General features: G+C 46.5%; 3 protein-coding genes across 5 annotated transcripts; 2 read left to right on the top strand and 1 right to left on the bottom strand.

Annotated features, from left to right (window-relative positions):
* The first annotated feature begins 532 nt into the window (after positions 1 to 532).
* On the top strand, positions 533 to 11,876 carry LOC107055272 (feather keratin 3-like). Of its 3 annotated transcripts, XM_040653244.1 has the most exons (3): positions 7,203 to 7,210; positions 10,047 to 10,050; positions 11,245 to 11,876. In XM_040653244.1, the coding sequence occupies exon 3, from the start codon at positions 11,266 to 11,268 to the stop codon at positions 11,578 to 11,580; it is 315 nt and encodes a 104-aa protein (XP_040509178.1). In that variant the 5' UTR covers positions 7,203 to 7,210; positions 10,047 to 10,050; positions 11,245 to 11,265; the 3' UTR covers positions 11,581 to 11,876. The 3 variants fall into 3 exon arrangements, with proteins under 3 accessions (XP_015154747.2, XP_040509178.1, XP_046760381.1); XM_015299261.2 differs by lacking the exons at positions 7,203 to 7,210; positions 10,047 to 10,050 and adding an exon at positions 533 to 549; XM_046904425.1 differs by lacking the exons at positions 7,203 to 7,210; positions 10,047 to 10,050 and adding an exon at positions 10,838 to 10,870.
* On the top strand, positions 933 to 1,262 carry LOC428289 (feather keratin 3-like). Its single transcript, XM_425849.2, has one exon. The coding sequence runs from the start codon at positions 933 to 935 to the stop codon at positions 1,260 to 1,262; it is 330 nt and encodes a 109-aa protein (XP_425849.2).
* Positions 6,490 to 6,819, bottom strand: LOC100859500 (feather keratin 3-like). The gene has a single exon (XM_003643250.5). The coding sequence runs from the start codon at positions 6,802 to 6,804 to the stop codon at positions 6,490 to 6,492; it is 315 nt and encodes a 104-aa protein (XP_003643298.4). The 5' UTR covers positions 6,805 to 6,819.
* Positions 11,877 to 20,417: the final 8,541 nt, after the last annotated feature.

Genomic DNA, 20,417 nt, shown 5'->3' with positions numbered 1-20,417 from the left:
GCTTTCTCCCTCAGACTTGTAACAGAGATAGAGAGAGGCCTTGCAAGGATGTTGGGCATCTCTTTCCACTCTCTTGGATGCTGCCCCATGCATGTGTCTGGGTTGTTATTTCTTCGACTGTATTTCATCTGTTCCCCATAATTCTAGGAGTTCATTTCCTTCTTGAAGTAAGGTCATGACATTTCCCCTGGCAAATGTCCCTTGCCTGTCACACAGAACCCCTACAGCATTTATGAAATGTCTTCTACCCATACTGATGTGTTTCTGCAAGGAAACTCTTTGCACCTCTCATTCTGAAACCTGAAATGAGTAGTCATGACCAAACTGGGAAGGTCAGAAATAAGGAAATGAAATGGCAGGATTGACAGAAACAAAAAAACAAACCTGTGCCACTAGGAAGAATAGTTTGCATTTGAAATAATTCTTCTGGAAAATTACTTCTTGTGTGGAGGGACTGTAAGCCTGGGGCAGTGCTGAAGTGGTATAAAAATGGGTCTATCTCCTTATTCTCTCATTCACTGCTCTTGCTGCCATCACCCTGGGAATGAGGTGAGTCTGAAGCCCTTTCACCAACCCCTCTTCCTCTAAGATTTCTCTGCACATATGAAACCCTACAAATAGCCTTGGAATAATCAGCTTGCCCTGTTAGAGGGAAGGGGGAAGCTGTTGTGAGGCATCAAGTGTTGCTGGGTCCTGTATGAGGTGTTTCCTATGCCATGGGATAGGCAGCAACCTGTCTGAGCCTGGCTGCTCTTGGCAGGATCAATGGGGCCAAAGGGAAGGAGAAGATCACAGACTTCCTTAGAAAACCTCCATATCCTCAAACAGCACTGTGCCTTGACTCTCTTATGCTGGGATTGCAGGCTGCTCCTCACTCTCTCCTTCCTTTACATGGCCCTCTATCCCAACATGTGCTCCACCAGACACAAGACATGTCCTGCTACGACCAGTGCCTGCCACGCCTGCCCTGCCAGCCCTGTGGCCCAACTCTGCTGGCCAACAGCTGCAATGACTCTTGCATCAGGCAGTGCCAGGACTCCAATGTCTTCATCCAGCCCTCTCCCGTGGTGGTGACCCTGCCCGGACCCATCCTCAGCTCCTTCCTACAGAACATCACCGTGGGATCCTCCACCTCCGCTGCCGTTGGCAGCATCCCCAGCTCTGAGGGTGTGCCCATCTCCTCTGGAGGCTTTGGCCTCTCTAGCTTTGGCTTCTCCAGATTCAGCAGCCTCAACTGTGGGAGGAGATGCCTCCCCTGCTAAAGTTGTTGGCAACTGCTCTCAATAAACTTCCCCCATGGACCCTGAAGTTGGTAGAGGACTGGGGACAAAGCTTTGGGATCTTGTTTTCCATGGGTTTGATGATATGCGGCACCCCTTGCAATAGGAAAAGGATAGGTTTAGCCTGGGCTAGGAACAAGCTACTGGCCCTTCTCCTTTTGTTGAGTGGGCAGGTGAATAGCTGGCTGTATAGCACAGACTCTCATCTTTCTGTGGTACTTCTTTCACTGGGGTCTCCAATCACAGGAAAATTTTTACTTATTTCAGTTAATTGAAGTTCTGCTGCCCACTATCCTGGGTCTCTGTATTTATTCTTCCCCTTAAAGACACTCTTCTACTTAAGCCTGTGGAGAAACACATTATTTTTCAGTAGATCTGGAAGTGTGTTGACGGCACTGGTTTTGATGAGCAATAGTTAACACAGACTTGCACTGAGTATGCTTAGTCACGCATACACTTTACTCTCACTTTTTTTTTTTTTTTCCAAAAAAAAAAAAAAGATTTCCAATGAAGGTATCTCAGGTGCCAGTTCTGGGACCACTAAATTTTATCATCTTCGTCAGTGACATAGTTGGATTGAGCGTGCATTTCTCAGATGTCTTTTTAGGACAAGTATGCAGATGACACCAAGCTACACGGTGCTGTCAACTTGTTGGAGGGAAGGAATGCCATCCAGAAAGATTTTGCAAAGCTCAAGAGGTGACTTGTGTGGATCTCATGCAGTTCAACAAGATCAACTTCAAGATCAACACCTGGATCATGACAATTCCAGACATCAGTACAGGCTGGGTGATGAGTGTATGAAGAGTAGCTCTGCTGAGAAGTACTAAGGACTACTAGTGGATAAAATACATGAGACAGCAAAGTATATTTGCAGCCCAGAAAACCAACAGTATCCTGGACTGCACCAAAAGAGGGATGGTCAGCAGGGTGAGGAGGGTGATTTTTCCCCTCTGCTCTGTCCTTGTGAGACTCCATCTGGAGTACTGCATTCAGTCCAGGAGCCAGCAGCACAAGGAAGTTTTGGAGCTTTTGGAGTGTGTCCGGAGGAGGGCCATGAGGATGGTCAGAGGACTGGATCAGGATGAGAAAGTTGGGGTTACTTTGACTATAGAAGACCCTGGGGAAACCTTATATCAGACTTGCAGTACTTAAAGGGGGTCCACGGGGTAGATGAGGGAACTCTATCAGGGAGTGTAATGACAGGACAAGGGGTAAAAAACCAAAAGAAAACAAAAAGTGAGTTCAGATAATACTAAAAATATTTTTTTTTCACTAAGAAATTGTTGAGGCACTGGGACAGACTGCAAAGAGAAGTTACGGATGCTCCCTCTTTCTAAGTGTTCTAGACCAGGTTGGATGGGATTTTGGACAATCTGATCTAGTAGGAGGTGTCTGTGCACTTGGAAGGGGAATGGAACTGTATGATCTTTAAAGTCCCTTCCAATCCAAACCGTGCTGGATTCTATTATTCTTTTTAGGACGAGACAGAACTATCCAATGTAACTCCAACCACTACTATTCACTTTGCTGTACATGTTGCTTCTTTTACTCTGATAAGCTCAACATTGTGAAGCAAGAAGTAAAGAAAGGAGGAAGAGTGTGACATAGAGAAGGCAGAGGCCAGAGTTTCCTAGGGGAACACAGGAGAACCCACCCTAAGAACTAAGCAGATCAGATATGCAGGGCAATGAGAAGACCAGCTCCAAAACAGAAACTTGATAACAATAAGGGAACACATCGTCATAGCATTTTTGGAAAAAAAATGTGTTAGCAGCTCTGGGACCATAGGATCATAGATCTCGTTATCTTACTTTCTGCTACCCCTTCTACCCCTCTGCAGAGCTTTCAAGACATATCCAGAGAAGTGCCATGTTCCTTGGCTGGGAAGCTGAGCGATTTGTCTGCAACACTGGTCCTGTCCCTAGTTGGCAGTCACACAGAAGAAGGTCCTATGGCCATAAGGTCATAGCATAAATCAGGATAGAAAGAACTTCTGGAAGTCAGTATGTCCAACCACTTGCTCCAAGTGTACCACTGCTTGACAGTTCTTGTATCCTTTTTCCTCCTATTCAGTGCAAACCTTAAGTCCACCGTCTCTTGTCTTCCAGTCACAGCACTGAGCCTTGCTCTGTCTTCTGGAGGTCTTCACTGTATCTACTTCAAATATGCTCTTAGGTCTCCCGTCAAAGCCTGCTCTTTCCCAAGCACAGCAAGGCCACAGCTGTTTCTCACTGGTTAAGGTCTGATCAAGGGCTAGAGGCCCTTGACTACTCTGCCTAAGCTGAGTAGAACTTGCTCTGCCTGGTCAATGTCTTTCTTTCAGCACAGCCCCCAAGCTGGGTATAGTATTCAAGATGCTGTCAGATAAGAGCTGAGTATACCGAGCTAATTACTTCCCTCAAGTTCATGGTTATGCTGGAGGTCATATAGCCCAGGATTCTGTTGATGTTGTTGGTGTCTGGAGAAACTGTTAGGAATCACTTTTTTTTTTTTTTTTTTTTTTTTTTTTTTTTGTGAGTTGCCACAAGAGCAGTTCTTCCTGGCCTTTCCTTTGATTTGCTGTTATAGAGGGCTTGAAATATATAGAATTATTGAATCATTAAGGCTGGAAGAGACCTCTAAGATGACCATGTCTAACCGAGTATTAACCTAGCATTGCCAAATCTACCACTAGACCATGACCAGAAGCACCACATCTACACATCTTTCAAATAAATTCAGCCAGTTCCTATGCTTCACAGTGACATAAAGGCTGGGGTACAGCAGGACAACTGCCAGTCAGGGCTCTGGGTGTTATGGTGCACAGGGGTGCTCTCTAGCAATTCAGTAGCTCCAAATCCACAGATGCAAACCTCTCTGGAACCTTTGTTGCTGGCAATTGTACTATTTGGGAGAGCACCTGTGTGCCTCTGATGCATTCAGTATGCTTCCCTGTACCTCCTCCAGCCTGTAGTCTCTTCCTGCCCTCCTCGGCCTACAGTTTTTGCTAGGATGCCCAGGGCAAAGATTGAAGTAGCAGGGAGCAGGACATGAATTGTCTGCTTGTGTCAGTGGTGTGTTGACTAAAAGAACCACATAAGCATCCACTAGCTGCATGCTCACTCACAATCAGCAGTCTGATCAGGGAGATAAAAGCAAAAACAAAGGTGAGAAAAACACTATGTCCACATAAAGGCAGTTAAATAAAGAAGGATAAACAAAAAGAAAAAATAGTGATGCCAGATCAGTGTCTCACTACCATCTGCCAGAAGGAAGACCAATGCCCAGAGAGCCTCTAAAGAATAGCTACTTTGGAATTACTGCTCCCTGTTTTATAGACAAGTATGATGTGATATGGCAGACAATATCCCCTTGGTCAATTTGGGTCAGCCATCCATGCTGTATGTCCTTTTAGTCTCTTTCTGACTCCTATTCAGCTCTGTGTGGGTGCAGAATGGGAAACAGAAAAGGCCTTGATGCTGTGCTAAAACTTCATTGTGTTACCTCTACTGTTTAACTCCACCTTTATTACACAGCAACATATAGGCTGTGGTGAAGAAAAATGTCTCCATCTCAACCAGTCTCAAAACAGCCCGGTTCCCAAACTCCCTCTACTGACCCGCTCTGGGATCATTTTCTGCCCAGTACCACTGTGTCAAGAGCAGAAGGAATTGCTGCTCCTGTTGACGTGTGGAAATCAGACCCTATAGCCAGTAAGGATATAGAGCAGGCATGTGTTTATTGGTGTCGTGCGTACACACTCGTGCAAGGGGGATCGTTCCACCTAACTTGCACACCGTCCAAAGAAATCGTGCTATAGATCTAGGTCAAACTAATACATAATCAATAGTTGACACGAATTTGGATACATATTCACTACATTCCCGAGAGCCCATTAGCATACAGTCCCACCCCCCTTGCATGTGCGTGGTAGGTCGTGGTGATGAAGGCTCGTAGTCTTCCTCGTAAAGGTTCATAGTCTTCCTTGCAAAGGCTTGTAGTCTTTCTCGCTGCAAACTTCTGACCCCGGTTGCCCAAACCGGTTTCAGCTTGCACTTCAGGCATCTAATCACCTCCCTGCCAAATGTTTTTGAGCTGTTCTCTGGTCCTTATCTTTATGGCCTTCATTCTCCTAGTTATTCCAGACCTAGTATCTGTGAAAGTGCTTGGAATCCCTCGTTTTCTAATACTCTCTACATAAACTATCTATATTTGCCCCTTATGTCTACCTTGTGAAGCTGCTTTCCCTTTTCTTGCTATGAGGCCCTTCTTTCTATACTGCGGGGTCCTGATTTTGCCCTTCACTGTTCTGCCCTCTCTCCTGCTGTCCCCTTCAACAAGCTTGTGGAGCTGATGCCCTCCCAGGACCTCCTGCAGCTGTGGCTCTACAGTCAAGGCTAACATTGAACACCTTCTACACAGTGTACATCAAAGGCCGAGGGGCATGTCAGGACAGAGAAGCAAAAGGATAGGTTCAGGGAAGGTTCAGGCTGGACGTTAGGAAATACTACTTCTCTGAAAGGGTGGTCAGGCACTGGAATGCGCTGCCCAGAGAGGTGGTGGAGTCACCGAGCCTGGTGGTGTTCAAAGAGCGTTTGGATGTTGTGTTGAGGGACATGGTTTAGCGAGAACCATTGGTGAAGGGCGAATGGTTGGACTGGATGAACCTGTGGCTCTTTTCCAACCTTAGCGATTCTATGATTCTATGATTCCATGAAGGCCAGGGATACTGCAGGACTCATGGGCAGCCCCCCTCATGTGTGAGTGACAGTGATTTCCTAAGAGATCCAACAGCAGTGTCACAACCTTTAGGAAAGGTGTAGTGTTTCAGTGTGCAAAGACACCTGCAGAAATCCATAGAGCAACGCATTTCCTCCAGGCAGATGTTGTCTGGAGGGTCCCCTGGGGAAGGGCAATGCAGAGGCACAGTCTGGAATGCAATAAAACTTTAATGAGGGAAAAGGAGGAAACGAGGTCACTCTGAGGGGAGGTCCTGGTGCAGGAAGCAGCAGGGACAGATGACAGTCTGCACTGTGTGGCATGCTGAACATGCTGACAGCTGTCCATCTGCCCGTTCCACAGAGATAGAAGGACCACTAGGTCCTTTTTGAAACAGATGCTCACATTGCTTGGCCCTTTGGGAAACAAGATCCCAATGCTCTGTTCCCAGGATGTTACCACCTTCTCAGTCTCTGGGAATCTTTCTCCAGGACCACGGCCAGCAGATTTAGCAGGGGAAGCACCGCCTGCCACACAAGCGGCTGCCGAAGCCAGAGAGGCCAAAGCCTCCAGAGGAGATGGGCACACCCTCAGAGCTGAGGATGCTGCCAACGGCAGCGGAGGTGGAGGATCCCACGGCGGTGTTCTGCGGGAAGGAGCTGAGGATGGGTCCGGGCAGGGTCACCACCACGGGAGAGGGCTGGATGAAGACGTTGGAGTCCTGGCACTGCCTGACGCAGGACTCGTTGCAGCTGTTGGCCAGCGGGGTCGGGCCACAGGGCTGGCAGGGCAGGCGCGGCAGGCACTGGTCGTAGCAGGACATGTCTTGTGTTTGGAGAGGCACCTGTTGGGGGAGAGGTCCGGGGGAAGCATGGAGCTGAGTGAGGAGCAGTCTGCCAGCCCTCAGTGAGAGAGTTAAGGCACACGCTAACTGTGGAGCTGGTGGCTGTGCAAGGATGCCAGCAGGTCTTCTCCTACACTTTGGTCCTCATGGGCCTGGCCAATATCTGTCACTTTCAGTTAGGTCTCCTAGACCATAGGTCAGGAGACACCCCAGCTAAGATCCAGCATCTCTCTGTTACACACCTGCTGCGCCCCTCCTTCTCTATTTAGCTGCCACCACAGTACCCAAAGTAAGATCAAGGCACAAGTGTGTGCTGAGAAATACCCAGGCATGGTGGTGAGTAGAAAGAGGAGGAGTCTGGCCTTCAGACTCACCTTGTTCCCAGGTCACTGGAGGCAAGAGGAGTGGTTGTGAGAGGGAGAATAAGGGCTTGCTTTTGTACTGTTCTGATACTGCCTCAGGCCCAAAGTCACTGTACGTGGGTAGTAATTTTCCAACAGACTCAGCTCAAATGCAAATTATTTCTAATGGCATAGTCTTTGCTTTGTTTTTCTGTCGACTTTGGCATTTCATTTCCTCATTACTGACATGCCTATTCTGTCATGTAGGCTTCTTTCAAGTGTTTGTATGAAAGACTCAACGGTTAAGCATGTAGAGTCATGTTAGCATAGGCAGAAAAGGAGCCCCATGTGTTGGAATGATCACATTCACACAGAGGACAGGACATGGCTTGTGGCACCATAGGGGAATGATTAACAATGTTAACCATGGTTGATGTCCATCGTCTTTAACTGTTACAGTATTCGACAGAACACCTCAGGCTTCTATTCCTTAAGGACTTATGTGGCAAGCCAAAGAGGCTTGTGGTTAATTATATTGGTCTCCATCTCTCTGAATTAAGACTTGGAACAGAGTCAAGGCTGAGCAAGGCTCTGCTTTTATTTAATAAAAGATGGGCGAGCAAGAGAGGAAGAAGAAAAAAAGAGAGAAGGAGGTAGAGATAAAAAAAGGGAAAGGAAAGAAAAACAAGTCATCACGGCAGGTCCCTTGATGTCCTGAGGATCCGTCCTTCTTGTTCTTCTGGGGTGGTTGAGGATTTGGTGGGATGAGCACCACAGGCAGTGGGGTTGGAAATGCCTTTGATGTCGTATGAAGATCCCTTATACTTGGGCCAGGAATTATAGCTAGGTGGAGAGTGTCTAGAGTCATGTTCTGTGCACATGCTGTACCACTGTGCTTCTCCCTTTGCATGGTGGTTGTGGAGGGCCTTAGTTGTGTGTGGGGGGGATAACTCAAGACCACCTTATGCAAGATGACTAACTTTTGGTTTCCTCGATGCACTTGTGTACATGTTTATTCTGCAACATTCACAAAAATGTTACAGTACACTTTTTATTCTGAGGCCTTCACAAGATTGTTAGTTTTGTCTCTAGTCAACAATTAGCTGCAAGTCCATCTCCTGACAAATCAGAGAGCGAGAATTCACAATGTTACGTTCTGTACCGTGTTGTCACAGAGCATCAACCAGAAAAAAACACGTCACTTCATTCCCACCGACATGCCACATGGATCTTTCTTCTGACTCTCTCGGCTCACTCTGACATTCACTGTCCATTGCCTTCACTGGCATCCAGGCTGTCCCAATGGATGTCTTCCTCTTGGTATTATTAGTGCTAGGGAGAAAGTTTGCCAGTATGTCTGAGAATGCAGTATTGGTGTTGGAAAAGCCAGTGCCCTACTGGAGTTGAGTCAGGCAAAAGACAAGGAGAGCAGCAAGAAGATCTTGACAGATAAGCAATAAAATCAAGGCTAAGGCAAAGAGCTGCGGTAGTGAAGGGGCATCTTACCTAGGGACAGGGCATGAGGAGGAAGTGGAGATGCTCAAAAGGTTCTTGGCCATGGTTTTTATTTGAAGATTTGGTCCTGGCAAAGTCTGAGACTTCCTTTCAACAGAGGATAATCAGGCTTGGAAACAGATCAATGGACTGGACTTACATTAATCCATTAGACCTAATAGCATGCACACAAGGGATTGGCAGATGTCACTGCAAGGCTGTTCTCAACTGACTTTCAAAGTAATGGTAAGCAAAGGGTGTACAAGCAGGTGATAGTGAGTGGTCAGCATGGACTTAGGAAGGGGAAGTCAGGCCTGGACTGCCTCACAGTCTGTCACGGAGTTATCTAGATAAATCTGTGCCTGTGACAGGGGGGGCAGTAGGCTCGCAGGCCCCATGGCTTCCTGAAAAAAAAAAAAAAAAGGAACAGCAGCAACGATCTAAGAAGGAGAACTTATTTTACTAACTGTGATGTCGGAATGCAAGATGACACGATATAATACAATCTAATTGAAAGTAAGGATAATAAATCAAATGAAATAAGAGAGAGAGAGCGAAAGAGCAAGAGAGAGAGAGAGAGAGAGAGAGAGCTTCCAAAACTGAAAGCCCTACTTGATGAAGGCTCACGGCTTGGCAGTACGCCCACTCCTCTCCCTGGTAGCAAGTGAAAGCGAAAAAGACCATGTGCAACCAGATGACGTATCTTCCATGATGTATCTTCCTTCTCTGACCATGAGGTCCTCTGTGATATGTAGTTCTTCTTCTCTTTTGTCCATGATGTTATGATGTGGAATACCAATAGCAAAATTACAAAACCATGACACAGTCTTACAACTGTCAGCCAAACTCAAACACAAAAGTATGAAGATTCCAAAGGGTGGAAGTAGTGACAGGTAACCTGGGAGGAGTACAGCCACAATGTCCACGCAGACAGGGATCAAGTAAGGAAAGCAAAAATCCTGATAGAATTCAATCTGAGAAAGGACATCAAAGGCAACTAGAAGGGCTTCTACAAGTAATTCAATGGCAAAGGAAAGACTAGAGAATATGTGGGTGCTCTCTTGAATGAAACAGGAGACCTGGTTACTTGGGACAATAAAAAGGCTATGTACTGAATGCCTTCTTTGTCTCTTATCCAGCAAGACTGTACTGTTCCCCCTGTACTCAGCACTGGTGAGGCCGCACCTCGAGTACTGTGTCCCGTTTTGGGCCCCTCGCTGTAAGAAAGACATCGAGGCCCTGGAGCGTGTCCAGAGGAGGGCAGCAAAGCTGGTGAGGGGTCTGGAGCAGAGGTCTTATGAAGAGTGGCTGAAGGATCTGGGATTGTTCAGTTTGGAGAAGAGGAGGCTCAGAGGAGACCTTACTGCTCTCTATAAATACCTGAAGGGAGGTTGTAGTGAGCTGGGGATTGGCTTCTTCTCTCGTATGACTAGTGATAGGACTAGATGGAATGGCTTCAAGCTGCGCCAGGGAAGATTCAGGCTGGACGTTAGGAAATATTACTTCTCTGAAAGGGTGGTCAGGCACTGGAATGCGCTGCCCAGAGAGGTGGTGGAGTCACCGAGCCTGGTAGTGTTCAACGAGCATTTGGATGTTGTGTTGAGGGACATGGTTTAGCGAGAACCATTGGTGAAGGGCGAATGGTTGGACTGGAAGATCCTGTGGGTCTTTTCCAACCTTAGTGATTCTATGATTCTATGATTCTATGATTCTATGACTGACCTTCAGGAACCCCAGGGCCCAGAGACAAGGTTGAATGGCTGGATATAGCAAGATGTATCTCTGGTGGAAGATGACTAGGTCATGGAATATTTGAGCAAAATGGACATTTGTAAGTCCAAGGATCCTGACGGGATGTATCAGTAAGTGCTGAGGGAACTGGCAGATGTGACTGTGAACCAAATATTAATAAGATTTATTCGACTGTATGAGCTGGGAGATGTGCATGGAAACTTGTGTAACTAGCAGAGACTGCTCTCTGTGTGCAAATGAGCAGGTCAGAAATGAGGAAATGAAATGCCAAAGTCGACAGAAAAACAAAGCAAAGACTATGCCATTAGAAATAATTTGCATTTGAGCTGAGTCTGTTGGAAAATTACTACCCACGTACAGTGACTTTGGGCCTGAGGCAGTATCAGAACAGTACAAAAGCAAGCCCTTATTCTCCCTCTCACAACCACTCCTCTTGCCTCCAGTGACCTGGGAACAAGGTGAGTCTGAAGGCCAGACTCCTCCTCTTTCTACTCACCACCATGCCTGGGTATTTCTCAGCACACACTTGTGCCTTGATCTTACTTTGGGTACTGTGGTGGCAGCTAAATAGAGAAGGAGGGGCGCAGCAGGTGTGTAACAGAGAGATGCTGGATCTTAGCTGGGGTGTCTCCTGACCTATGGTCTAGGAGACCTAACTGAAAGTGACAGATATTGGCCAGGCCCATGAGGACCAAAGTGTAGGAGAAGACCTGCTGGCATCCTTGCACAGCCACCAGCTCCACAGTTAGCGTGTGCCTTAACTCTCTCACTGAGGGCTGGCAGACTGCTCCTCACTCAGCTCCATGCTTCCCCCGGACCTCTCCCCCAACAGGTGCCTCTCCAGACACAAGACATGTCCTGCTACGACCAGTGCCTGCCGCGCCTGCCCTGCCAGCCCTGTGGCCCGACCCCGCTGGCCAACAGCTGCAACGAGTCCTGCGTCAGGCAGTGCCAGGACTCCAACGTCTTCATCCAGCCCTCTCCCGTGGTGGTGACCCTGCCCGGACCCATCCTCAGCTCCTTCCCGCAGAACACCGCCGTGGGATCCTCCACCTCCGCTGCCGTTGGCAGCATCCTCAGCTCTGAGGGTGTGCCCATCTCCTCTGGAGGCTTTGGCCTCTCTGGCTTCGGCAGCCGCTTGTGTGGCAGGCGGTGCTTCCCCTGCTAAATCTGCTGGCCGTGGTCCTGGAGAAAGATTCCCAGAGACTGAGAAGGTGGTAACATCCTGGGAACAGAGCATTGGGATCTTGTTTCCCAAAGGGCCAAGCAATGTGAGCATCTGTTTCAAAAAGGACCTAGTGGTCCTTCTATCTCTGTGGAACGGGCAGATGGACAGCTGTCAGCATGTTCAGCATGCCACACAGTGCAGACTGTCATCTGTCCCTGCTGCTTCCTGCACCAGGACCTCCCCTCAGAGTGACCTCGTTTCCTCCTTTTCCCTCATTAAAGTTTTATTGCATTCCAGACTGTGCCTCTGCATTGCCCTTCCCCAGGGGACCCTCCAGACAACATCTGCCTGGAGGAAATGCGTTGCTCTATGGATTTCTGCAGGTGTCTTTGCACACTGAAACACTACACCTTTCCTAAAGGTTGTGACACTGCTGTTGGATCTCTTAGGAAATCACTGTCACTCACACATGAGGGGGGCTGCCCATGAGTCCTGCAGTATCCCTGGCCTTCATGGAATCATAGAATCATAGAATCGCTAAGGTTGGAAAAGAGCCACAGGTTCATCCAGTCCAACCATTCGCCCTTCACCAATGGTTCTCGCTAAACCATGTCCCTCAACACAACATCCAAACGCTCTTTGAACACCACCAGGCTCGGTGACTCCACCACCTCTCTGGGCAGCGCATTCCAGTGCCTGACCACCCTTTCAGAGAAGTAGTATTTCCTAACGTCCAGCCTGAACCTTCCCTGAACCTATCCTTTTGCTTCTCTGTCCTGACATGCCCCTCGGCCTTTGATGTACACTGTGTAGAAGGTGTTCAATGTTAGCCTTGACTGTAGAGCCACAGCTGCAGGAGGTCCTGGGAGGGCATCAGCTCCACAAGCTTGTTGAAGGGGACAGCAGGAGAGAGGGCAGAACAGTGAAGGGCAAAATCAGGACCCCGCAGTATAGAAAGAAGGGCCTCATAGCAAGAAAAGGGAAAGCAGCTTCACAAGGTAGACATAAGGGGCAAATATAGATAGTTTATGTAGAGAGTATTAGAAAACGAGGGATTCCAAGCACTTTCACAGATACTAGGTCTGGAATAACTAGGAGAATGAAGGCCATAAAGATAAGGACCAGAGAACAGCTCAAAAACATTTGGCAGGGAGGTGATTAGATGCCTGAAGTGCAAGCTGAAACCGGTTTGGGCAACCGGGGTCAGAAGTTTGCAGCGAGAAAGACTACAAGCCTTTGCAAGGAAGACTATGAACCTTTACGAGGAAGACTACGAGCCTTCATCACCACGACCTACCACGCACATGCAAGGGGGGTGGGACTGTATGCTAATGGGCTCTCGGGAATGTAGTGAATATGTATCCAAATTCGTGTCAACTATTGATTATGTATTAGTTTGACCTAGATCTATAGCACGATTTCTTTGGACGGTGTGCAAGTTAGGTGGAACGATCCCCCTTGCACGAGTGTGTACGCGCGACACCAATAAACACATGCCTGCTCTATATCCTTACTGGCTATAGGGTCTGATTTCCACACGTCAACAGGAGCAGCAATTCCTTCTGCTCTTGACACAGTGGTACTGGGCAGAAAATGATCCCAGAGCGGGTCAGTAGAGGGAGTTTGGGAACCGGGCTGTTTTGAGACTGGTTGAGATGGAGACATTTTTCTTCACCACAGCCTATATGTTGCTGTGTAATAAAGGTGGAGTTAAACAGTAGAGGTAACACAATGAAGTTTTAGCACAGCATCAAGGCCTTTTCTGTTTCCCATTCTGCACCCACACAGAGCTGAATAGGAGTCAGAAAGAGACTAAAAGGACATACAGCATGGATGGCTGACCCAAATTGACCAAGGGGATATTGTCTGCCATATCACATCATACTTGTCTATAAAACAGGGAGCAGTAATTCCAAAGTAGCTATTCTTTAGAGGCTCTCTGGGCATTGGTCTTCCTTCTGGCAGATGGTAGTGAGACACTGATCTGGCATCACTATTTTTTCTTTTTGTTTATCCTTCTTTATTTAACTGCCTTTATGTGGACATAGTGTTTTTCTCACCTTTGTTTTTGCTTTTATCTCCCTGATCAGACTGCTGATTGTGAGTGAGCATGCAGCTAGTGGATGCTTATGTGGTTCTTTTAGTCAACACACCACTGACACAAGCAGACAATTCATGTCCTGCTCCCTGCTACTTCAATCTTTGCCCTGGGCATCCTGTGAACTTGTGTGGTGCACTGACCACTGAAGGACCTTAGCAACCATCAGTTCCTTCCTCAGTCCCCACCCTCCATGTGAAGCAAATTGTCTTCACCCCAGCAAGACCCAGCTCACCCAGTCTCACTCCATTTCTACATGGGCATCCCAGCCCAGCAGGAGGGACTCTTACCTCTGTTTTCTCCACTGTCCCACTCCACTCCTATCCCCTTCCATGAATTTGTGTGCTTGCTTCCCTCCCAGGAAACTCTGGCTCCTCAGTTAGGGCCAGCAGTTGCCACCTTCTGCTGTTCACTGATGTCTAGAAGGAATATCAGGACAGAGAGGCTGCAAAACAGGGACTGAAGTCCACTGACACTGCAAAACTAGTGGATACTTCCCTCACATAGAATCATAGAATCACATCATTTGAATTGCAAGGAACCTTACAGATCATGCAGTTCTAATCTGCCTGCCATGGGCACAGTTGCTAACCACTAGATCATGTTTCTCAGGACACCAACTAACCTGGTCTTGAACACCTCCAGGGATGGGTCGTTCACAGCTTCTCTGAGCAACCTATTCCAATGTCTCATCACCATCCGACTGAAGAATTTCCTCCTGATATGTAACCTAAATCTTCCCTCTTTTTCTTAAAAACATTCTCTATTGTCTCATTACTTTCAGACCATGAAAGAAATCAACATCTTTCCTGTTTATAAGCTCTCTTCAAGCTGGAAAGTTGCAATGACATCTTCCTGGAGACTTCTCTTCTCCAGACTGAACAACCACAGCTGCTTCAGCCTTTATTTGTAGGAGAGTTGTTCCTCTAAAGGGAAGTTAAAAATTACTCCTTTTACTTACTTTGTTTTGTTTGGTTGGCTGGTTTTATTTTCATTTAATTGAACTGTCCTTATCTCAGTAAGGGGGAAGTTCAAAGGGGGAGTGAGGGAACAGCGTGGTGGAGTTTAGCTTGCCATCACACCTTGAAGCTATGCAATTGCTACTCACGTCAGACGAGGCGAGGTAAACTTTGGCCAGGCAAAGAAGTCCTGTCCTTAAATCTCACTGCAGAGCTGGCTTAAGCTTGCTTTCCACACGACCTCCTGAGAAGGGCAGGGAGAGCCATAGGACCCTCCCATTCTGGTTTTCATAACAGGAAAAATGCTGGAAGGTTAGTTCTTTTGCCTTTCCAGTGAGAAGGGAAAAAGGAGGGGAGTGAGAAGGAAAATATCCAGGACAGAATTTGAGAGAAAACCTTGTATGTGTGTGAAGAGGTGACTGGGCTTTGAAAGAGAGAAGTATTACACAGACAGTGCATGCCAGATAGATGCTAAATCCCCAAAAGTGAAGTACATCTTGTATCACTAAGGGAAACTTCCCTAGCAATATCCTTGTTCCTCAAGAGCTATAAGCCAGACCACATCAAGCTGACAACAGGTCGCTGATACCTCTGATGAACTGATTGTAAATACTCCTGAGTAATGCTCAGTTTAGCAGATGTCTCATTGCAGCTTAGCTTCTCTGTGAAAACACACTGACAGCTATTATCTAGTATTCCCTCATCTTCTAAATCAGACATTCAGAGATCTCCATCCAAGACTTTGCATTACAGCTATAAGGCACCAAGTGTATGCATTATTTACTATTCCCAAGAAATTGTGTGCTTCTTCAAGGATGTAGGCAACTAGGCAATTTGGAAAGGAATGGATTCAGGGATTACTAGACTTGTAGATGCAATGGGAGTCTGATTTTGTGTGGCAAAGGTCAGTCCTAACTAAGAGGCAATGCTCTCCAAAACTCTGCCCAATCTTCTTTATATTGATATATCACCTGCTTCTCAGCTAAGGCTGTTTCAGACATCAATTTGAGAAAAATATTTTAAAAAAATCAGGCTCGGATCATCTAGGTCTGTCTGCCCATGACTCATAAAAGTTTGCCGGTCCCACAGGTGTTGCCCAGAAGAGCCACATTCCAATTTTGCCTCAAGAGGGCGCCAAGCCGTCTTCCAGAAAGAGGAAGTAAAGTTTGCAAGTTTCCATTTTCTCTTCTACCAGTCAACTTCAAGCAATTTCCAAACCTCAACCCAAAAGGTGGAACAAAACCATCTTCCTGCTACTGAGGCAGAGCTCCTAGGACCACTCTACTCTGTGCTGACACAACCTCACCTCAAGTATTGTGTGCAGTTTTGGTCAAGATAGTGAAAGGTCTACAAGAGAAGATGTATGAGGAGTGATTGAGGTCACTTGACTTATTCAGCTTGGAAGAGAAACTTGAGACATGACTTCATTGCAATCTACAGCTTTCTCATGAGAGCAAATGATCGTGGAGCTTCTGGTCTCTTATCTCTTGTGACCAGCAATAGGACCTGAGAGAAAGATGTAAATACGCACTGGGGAGATTCAGGCTGTAGGAATAGGTTCTTCGCTGAAAGGATTTTCAGGCACTGTAACTGGCTGTCTAGGGAAGTGGTTACAGCAGCAAAAATGCTTTGTTTGGACAACAGTCAGAGATGTTTGGTTTGATTTTTGTGTGATCCTGAATGGAGCCAGGAGTTGGACTTGATATTTCTTGTGGGCCTCTTCCAGCTCAGCATATTCTCTGATTCTATGATCCCAGCTGCACCATGGCATGCAATCCTCAGTTGGATGCCAACGGATTCCCATGCGGAAGGATGTGTCATGCTCCTTTCTCCTACCTTCAGTGCTCCCTCTAATGTCCCTGGATGCAGGCAGCTGGTCTGCTTTTGACTCTCATCCTCCTAATGCTGTTCTAGGTTGGCATCGGTGCATTTGTTGGACTGCCTCCACTATCTGGACTGTCTGTGGGTGTTTTCTACAAACACCCTCAGCATGGCTGGGGCCTTGTCCCCTCTGCCCACTCCAGCCTTGACAGGATACTCACTGCCCTACTCCACCGTGCTTGGGCAGCTGTGTCTCATTGATGTCTGCCAGGAAATTCTGCACTGTGTCATGCTTTCCACTCAACAAGGCATCCATGAAATTCCTAGAAAGCTGGAGCTGAATCTTGCTGGCTTGTGTGTTCTCCTCCCTCTGCCAGATTAAAGCTACCTCCAAACCTCAGACCAAACAGTCCTCTCAGTTTAGCCCTAGCCCCTCTCTGGGTACTCTGGCTCCACCCTGTTCTGTGCAGGATCTTCCCACTGTGTCCCCCAAGTCCATAACAGCTTTTGTTTATCATAGCATCACTGCATGATTTGGGTTTAAAAGGGCCTCAAGGATCGTCTATTTCCAACTCCCCTTCCACTGTCAGAGCTACTTTCTTCTAGCCTCAAACCTCCATTCAACATATACATATATATATTTTTGCATTGTTCTGATATTCCTACATCAACCAGTTGGTCAGGCAACAAAAGTAGCAACATCATTAAACTAACCTCCCAACTCAAGCTTAGGGTAGCTCTCTATGGCTTCTCCAAAGGTGCTGGCCAGTGAAGGAGACATCTGAAGTCACGATGGGAAGTATGAGAGGTCAGCAATTTCCCCAGCTGTGGTTCATCAGCCTTGTCAACTTGACAAGTGCATTTTCACTCATCTCTCACTTTAATATGCTTTAGTAGACTTGTCCAGCAACAGTGCATATGATTGTGAATTTAGAGTGGGAGTCTGTGTATTTTAACTAGTGAATCTAAATCCAGATTAGCCAGAGGACGAAAGAGACTTAGCTATCTATATTTATGGTTGATGTGAGTTCCAGTGGTATTATATGTGGGTACTGCTGAAGGCAGTGCCTTCTCTGTGGCAATCTATTGGTGTCCTATGTGTTTGTCTCCAGGATATGTGTTCAGCCCCTCTACTGTTTGAACCTGGCATTGAGAAAGTAACTGCCTCATCCATTGGCTAAGGAAGTAGAAACCACTAGCTCACTGGATGAAATGGGCTGGGCTCCAGTATCTGCACAGGAGGAATCATAGGGTCCCAGAAATGGGACATTGTCAGAAATGGCCACTTGAAACATCCCTCATCATCCATTATCTTCTCGGCAGCCTGAACTGGACTTGCACCAGTTTTTCAGTGTGGGTTTTTTTTTTTTTTTTTTAATCTCCAAACAGGACACAGTACTACAGAGGAGGTTTCACAAGTGCTGAATAGAAGGAAATAATTATTTCCATTTGCATGCTCCCTACTTTCTTGCTAAGACAACTGTGGCAAACCACCAGTTTGCCACAGTTGGCAAACCACTAGTTTGCCACCACCAACTAGTGGCACACCGCTAGAATGTGTCCAACTTGTCCATCAGTGGCCTCAGATACTCTACAGAAAAGCTGCTTTCTAACTAAGCAGCCCACCCTACTGTATGGGGGGTTGTCCCATTCTGGAGGAGAGATCTTTTCATTAGCCTTTTTTCAGTTATTTGAGGTGCCTTCCATTCTATTTCTCTAGTATGGCTAATACCTGTTTCCCCTTCATCAGGTATCCTGTATGAACTTGTAGAAAGTATATTCTGTTTTACTATACAGGTTGTTAATAAAGATGTTAATCAATGTTATCTCCAGTATAAGACCGAGAAGGATGTTACTGAGAACCTTCTACAGGATGTCTGTGACACTGAAAGCATGTATATTAGGAGATTCTAGGGAGTGACATGTGGTCAGTCAAAACCAGAACATTCACATCTGCAATAGGAATGGTATGATAGTGAGTGAATTTGCACCCTCTGAAGAGGAGTTGCATGCTTTTAACCAGTGTTTCTTCCACAGGGGGTCAGGGCAGAAGGAGTACCCCTAATATTGTGCATGTGCGTGAGTTCTTACGGGTGTTGGCATGCATGTGTGAGTGTGTGTGTGTGAATGCAGGTGTGATTAGAATTTTCTAGAATTAGCTAGCAGGAAAATGTTTTGGTATTTTTAGGTGCTTACTGACAATGTCTGTCTTTTAAGGTGGTTTACTTGTTGCAGTGCTGATGTTGATCCTGAACAAATAGCTGCTTTCTGGTTACATTAAATGAACAGAGGACTTCTTCCCTCTAGTACATAATATCTTCCAAGGGACCAGTCATCTGGGTTCTCTCCACTTTCCCACCATCTACCCCCAGAGAACTCAGTGCTACAGAGAGATGAGTCTTCATGCTCTAACCCAGCAAAACTTCAGTACTTTCCCTGGGAAACCCAGGCATGCAGCCCCCCAGCCTCCCAGAATGGGTGCATTCCCCCAGACTGCATGGTCTTTTTCATTTATTGAGAAGTCTGCACAGGGAAGCACGTACCAGTCTCAGCATGGTGTCTTCGCTTACCTCACCTCCCTCCTTGCAAATCTCCATCCTTCCCCACTCATTCTTTTCTGTGTCCCAAGCATTAGAGTACCTTCTGGGCCGGTCTTAAGTTCCCTAGGCTGATTGCTAATTCTTCATGAGACCTTCGTTTTCAGCTCTGTCCTTTTATGCTCCCCAAAATGCTCCAATCAGGGAAGACTTGAAGAGCCTTATTCACCTTCTTCTGCAATTTTGTTCTCTTCCCCTGCTTTTCCTCCAGCAGCTTTTGAAGGACTGAGGGTTAGGGTACAGTGTGAAAAACAGGAGGTATTATGTTACATGGTAAAATCCCAGGCTGCACACATACAAAGGAATAGAGAGAAACAATGGCAGGTGGGGAACCCAAATAATGTCCTCAGCCAGCTAATCCCAGGGACATCACAGGAGGCTGGTCAACCCATCAAAGGCACATTTTCACACAGAAAAGGCAGGCAGGGGAAACTGAAATAAGTAGTGGGTGGAATGGACACCCTTGGCCTCAGTAAAATTTTGTGGTGTTCCAATGTGAGATCCGTCAAGGTGAGTTGGCTCAGATTGAGAGGGGTTACATTTTAGCAATATTGAGCACATTATAGGATACAGAGTAAAAGCATTTTGGGATTGCTAAGGAATTATTATGAGGCATTTAGGGGAGAAAAAAATTGAGAAAAATACAGGCATATGGGGAAAAAAAGGACTGGACTCTTGTAAATGGATGATCAAAAAACTTGCTTGACCATGTCCTCAGTCTATGTCTTATCGTATTACATTTCATTCCCATTTGTTTCCAAATATGAGGAACTCTTTACTCTCTGTAAATATGTGTGTGGAGGTCTAAGTACCAGCAACTGGTGTGTGACCTTGTGTGAGACATGCCTTATATCTTGTGAGCAGCAGTTGGAGCTTTTGAGTGGATGCAAGGGCCAGCTCCAGGTAGACTAAGTTTTTAGCTAAGCTTCTCCAGAGATTCACATTATACACATGTATTTCCTCCCACATTACCTTCTGATCAGCCTAAGAGAGGAACAGGATGATAACCTTAGTGCTATTCTGTTTTTATAGGAATGCTGAGTGTTTTATAGGAATGCTGCTTGTGTTGATCTAACTGGTGTGCTGCGTATATATGTATATGTATGTTACATGTATGTTAAACATATGTGCTTCTCATGTATGTGTGTAATTACTAGGAATATATCCTGAGCCTAGTTACTGGTTGGATCTGGTATGGTGGTGAATTAAGTTAAATCTATCTGGTGATCTGTCAGAAGTGGTGTTCCCCAGGGGTTAGGATTGGAGTCAGCCCTGTTAAGTATCTTTATTGATAATCTGTCTGGGGGGATTGAGTGCACCCTCAGTAAATTTGCAGATGACACCAAGTTGGGAGGAAGTGTA

Source organism: Gallus gallus, chromosome 27, assembly GCF_016699485.2.
Source record: "Gallus gallus isolate bGalGal1 chromosome 27, bGalGal1.mat.broiler.GRCg7b, whole genome shotgun sequence".
In the NCBI taxonomy this organism is placed as follows: Eukaryota; Metazoa; Chordata; class Aves; order Galliformes; family Phasianidae; genus Gallus; species Gallus gallus.
This window is presented reverse-complemented; position numbering and strand designations above follow the sequence as displayed.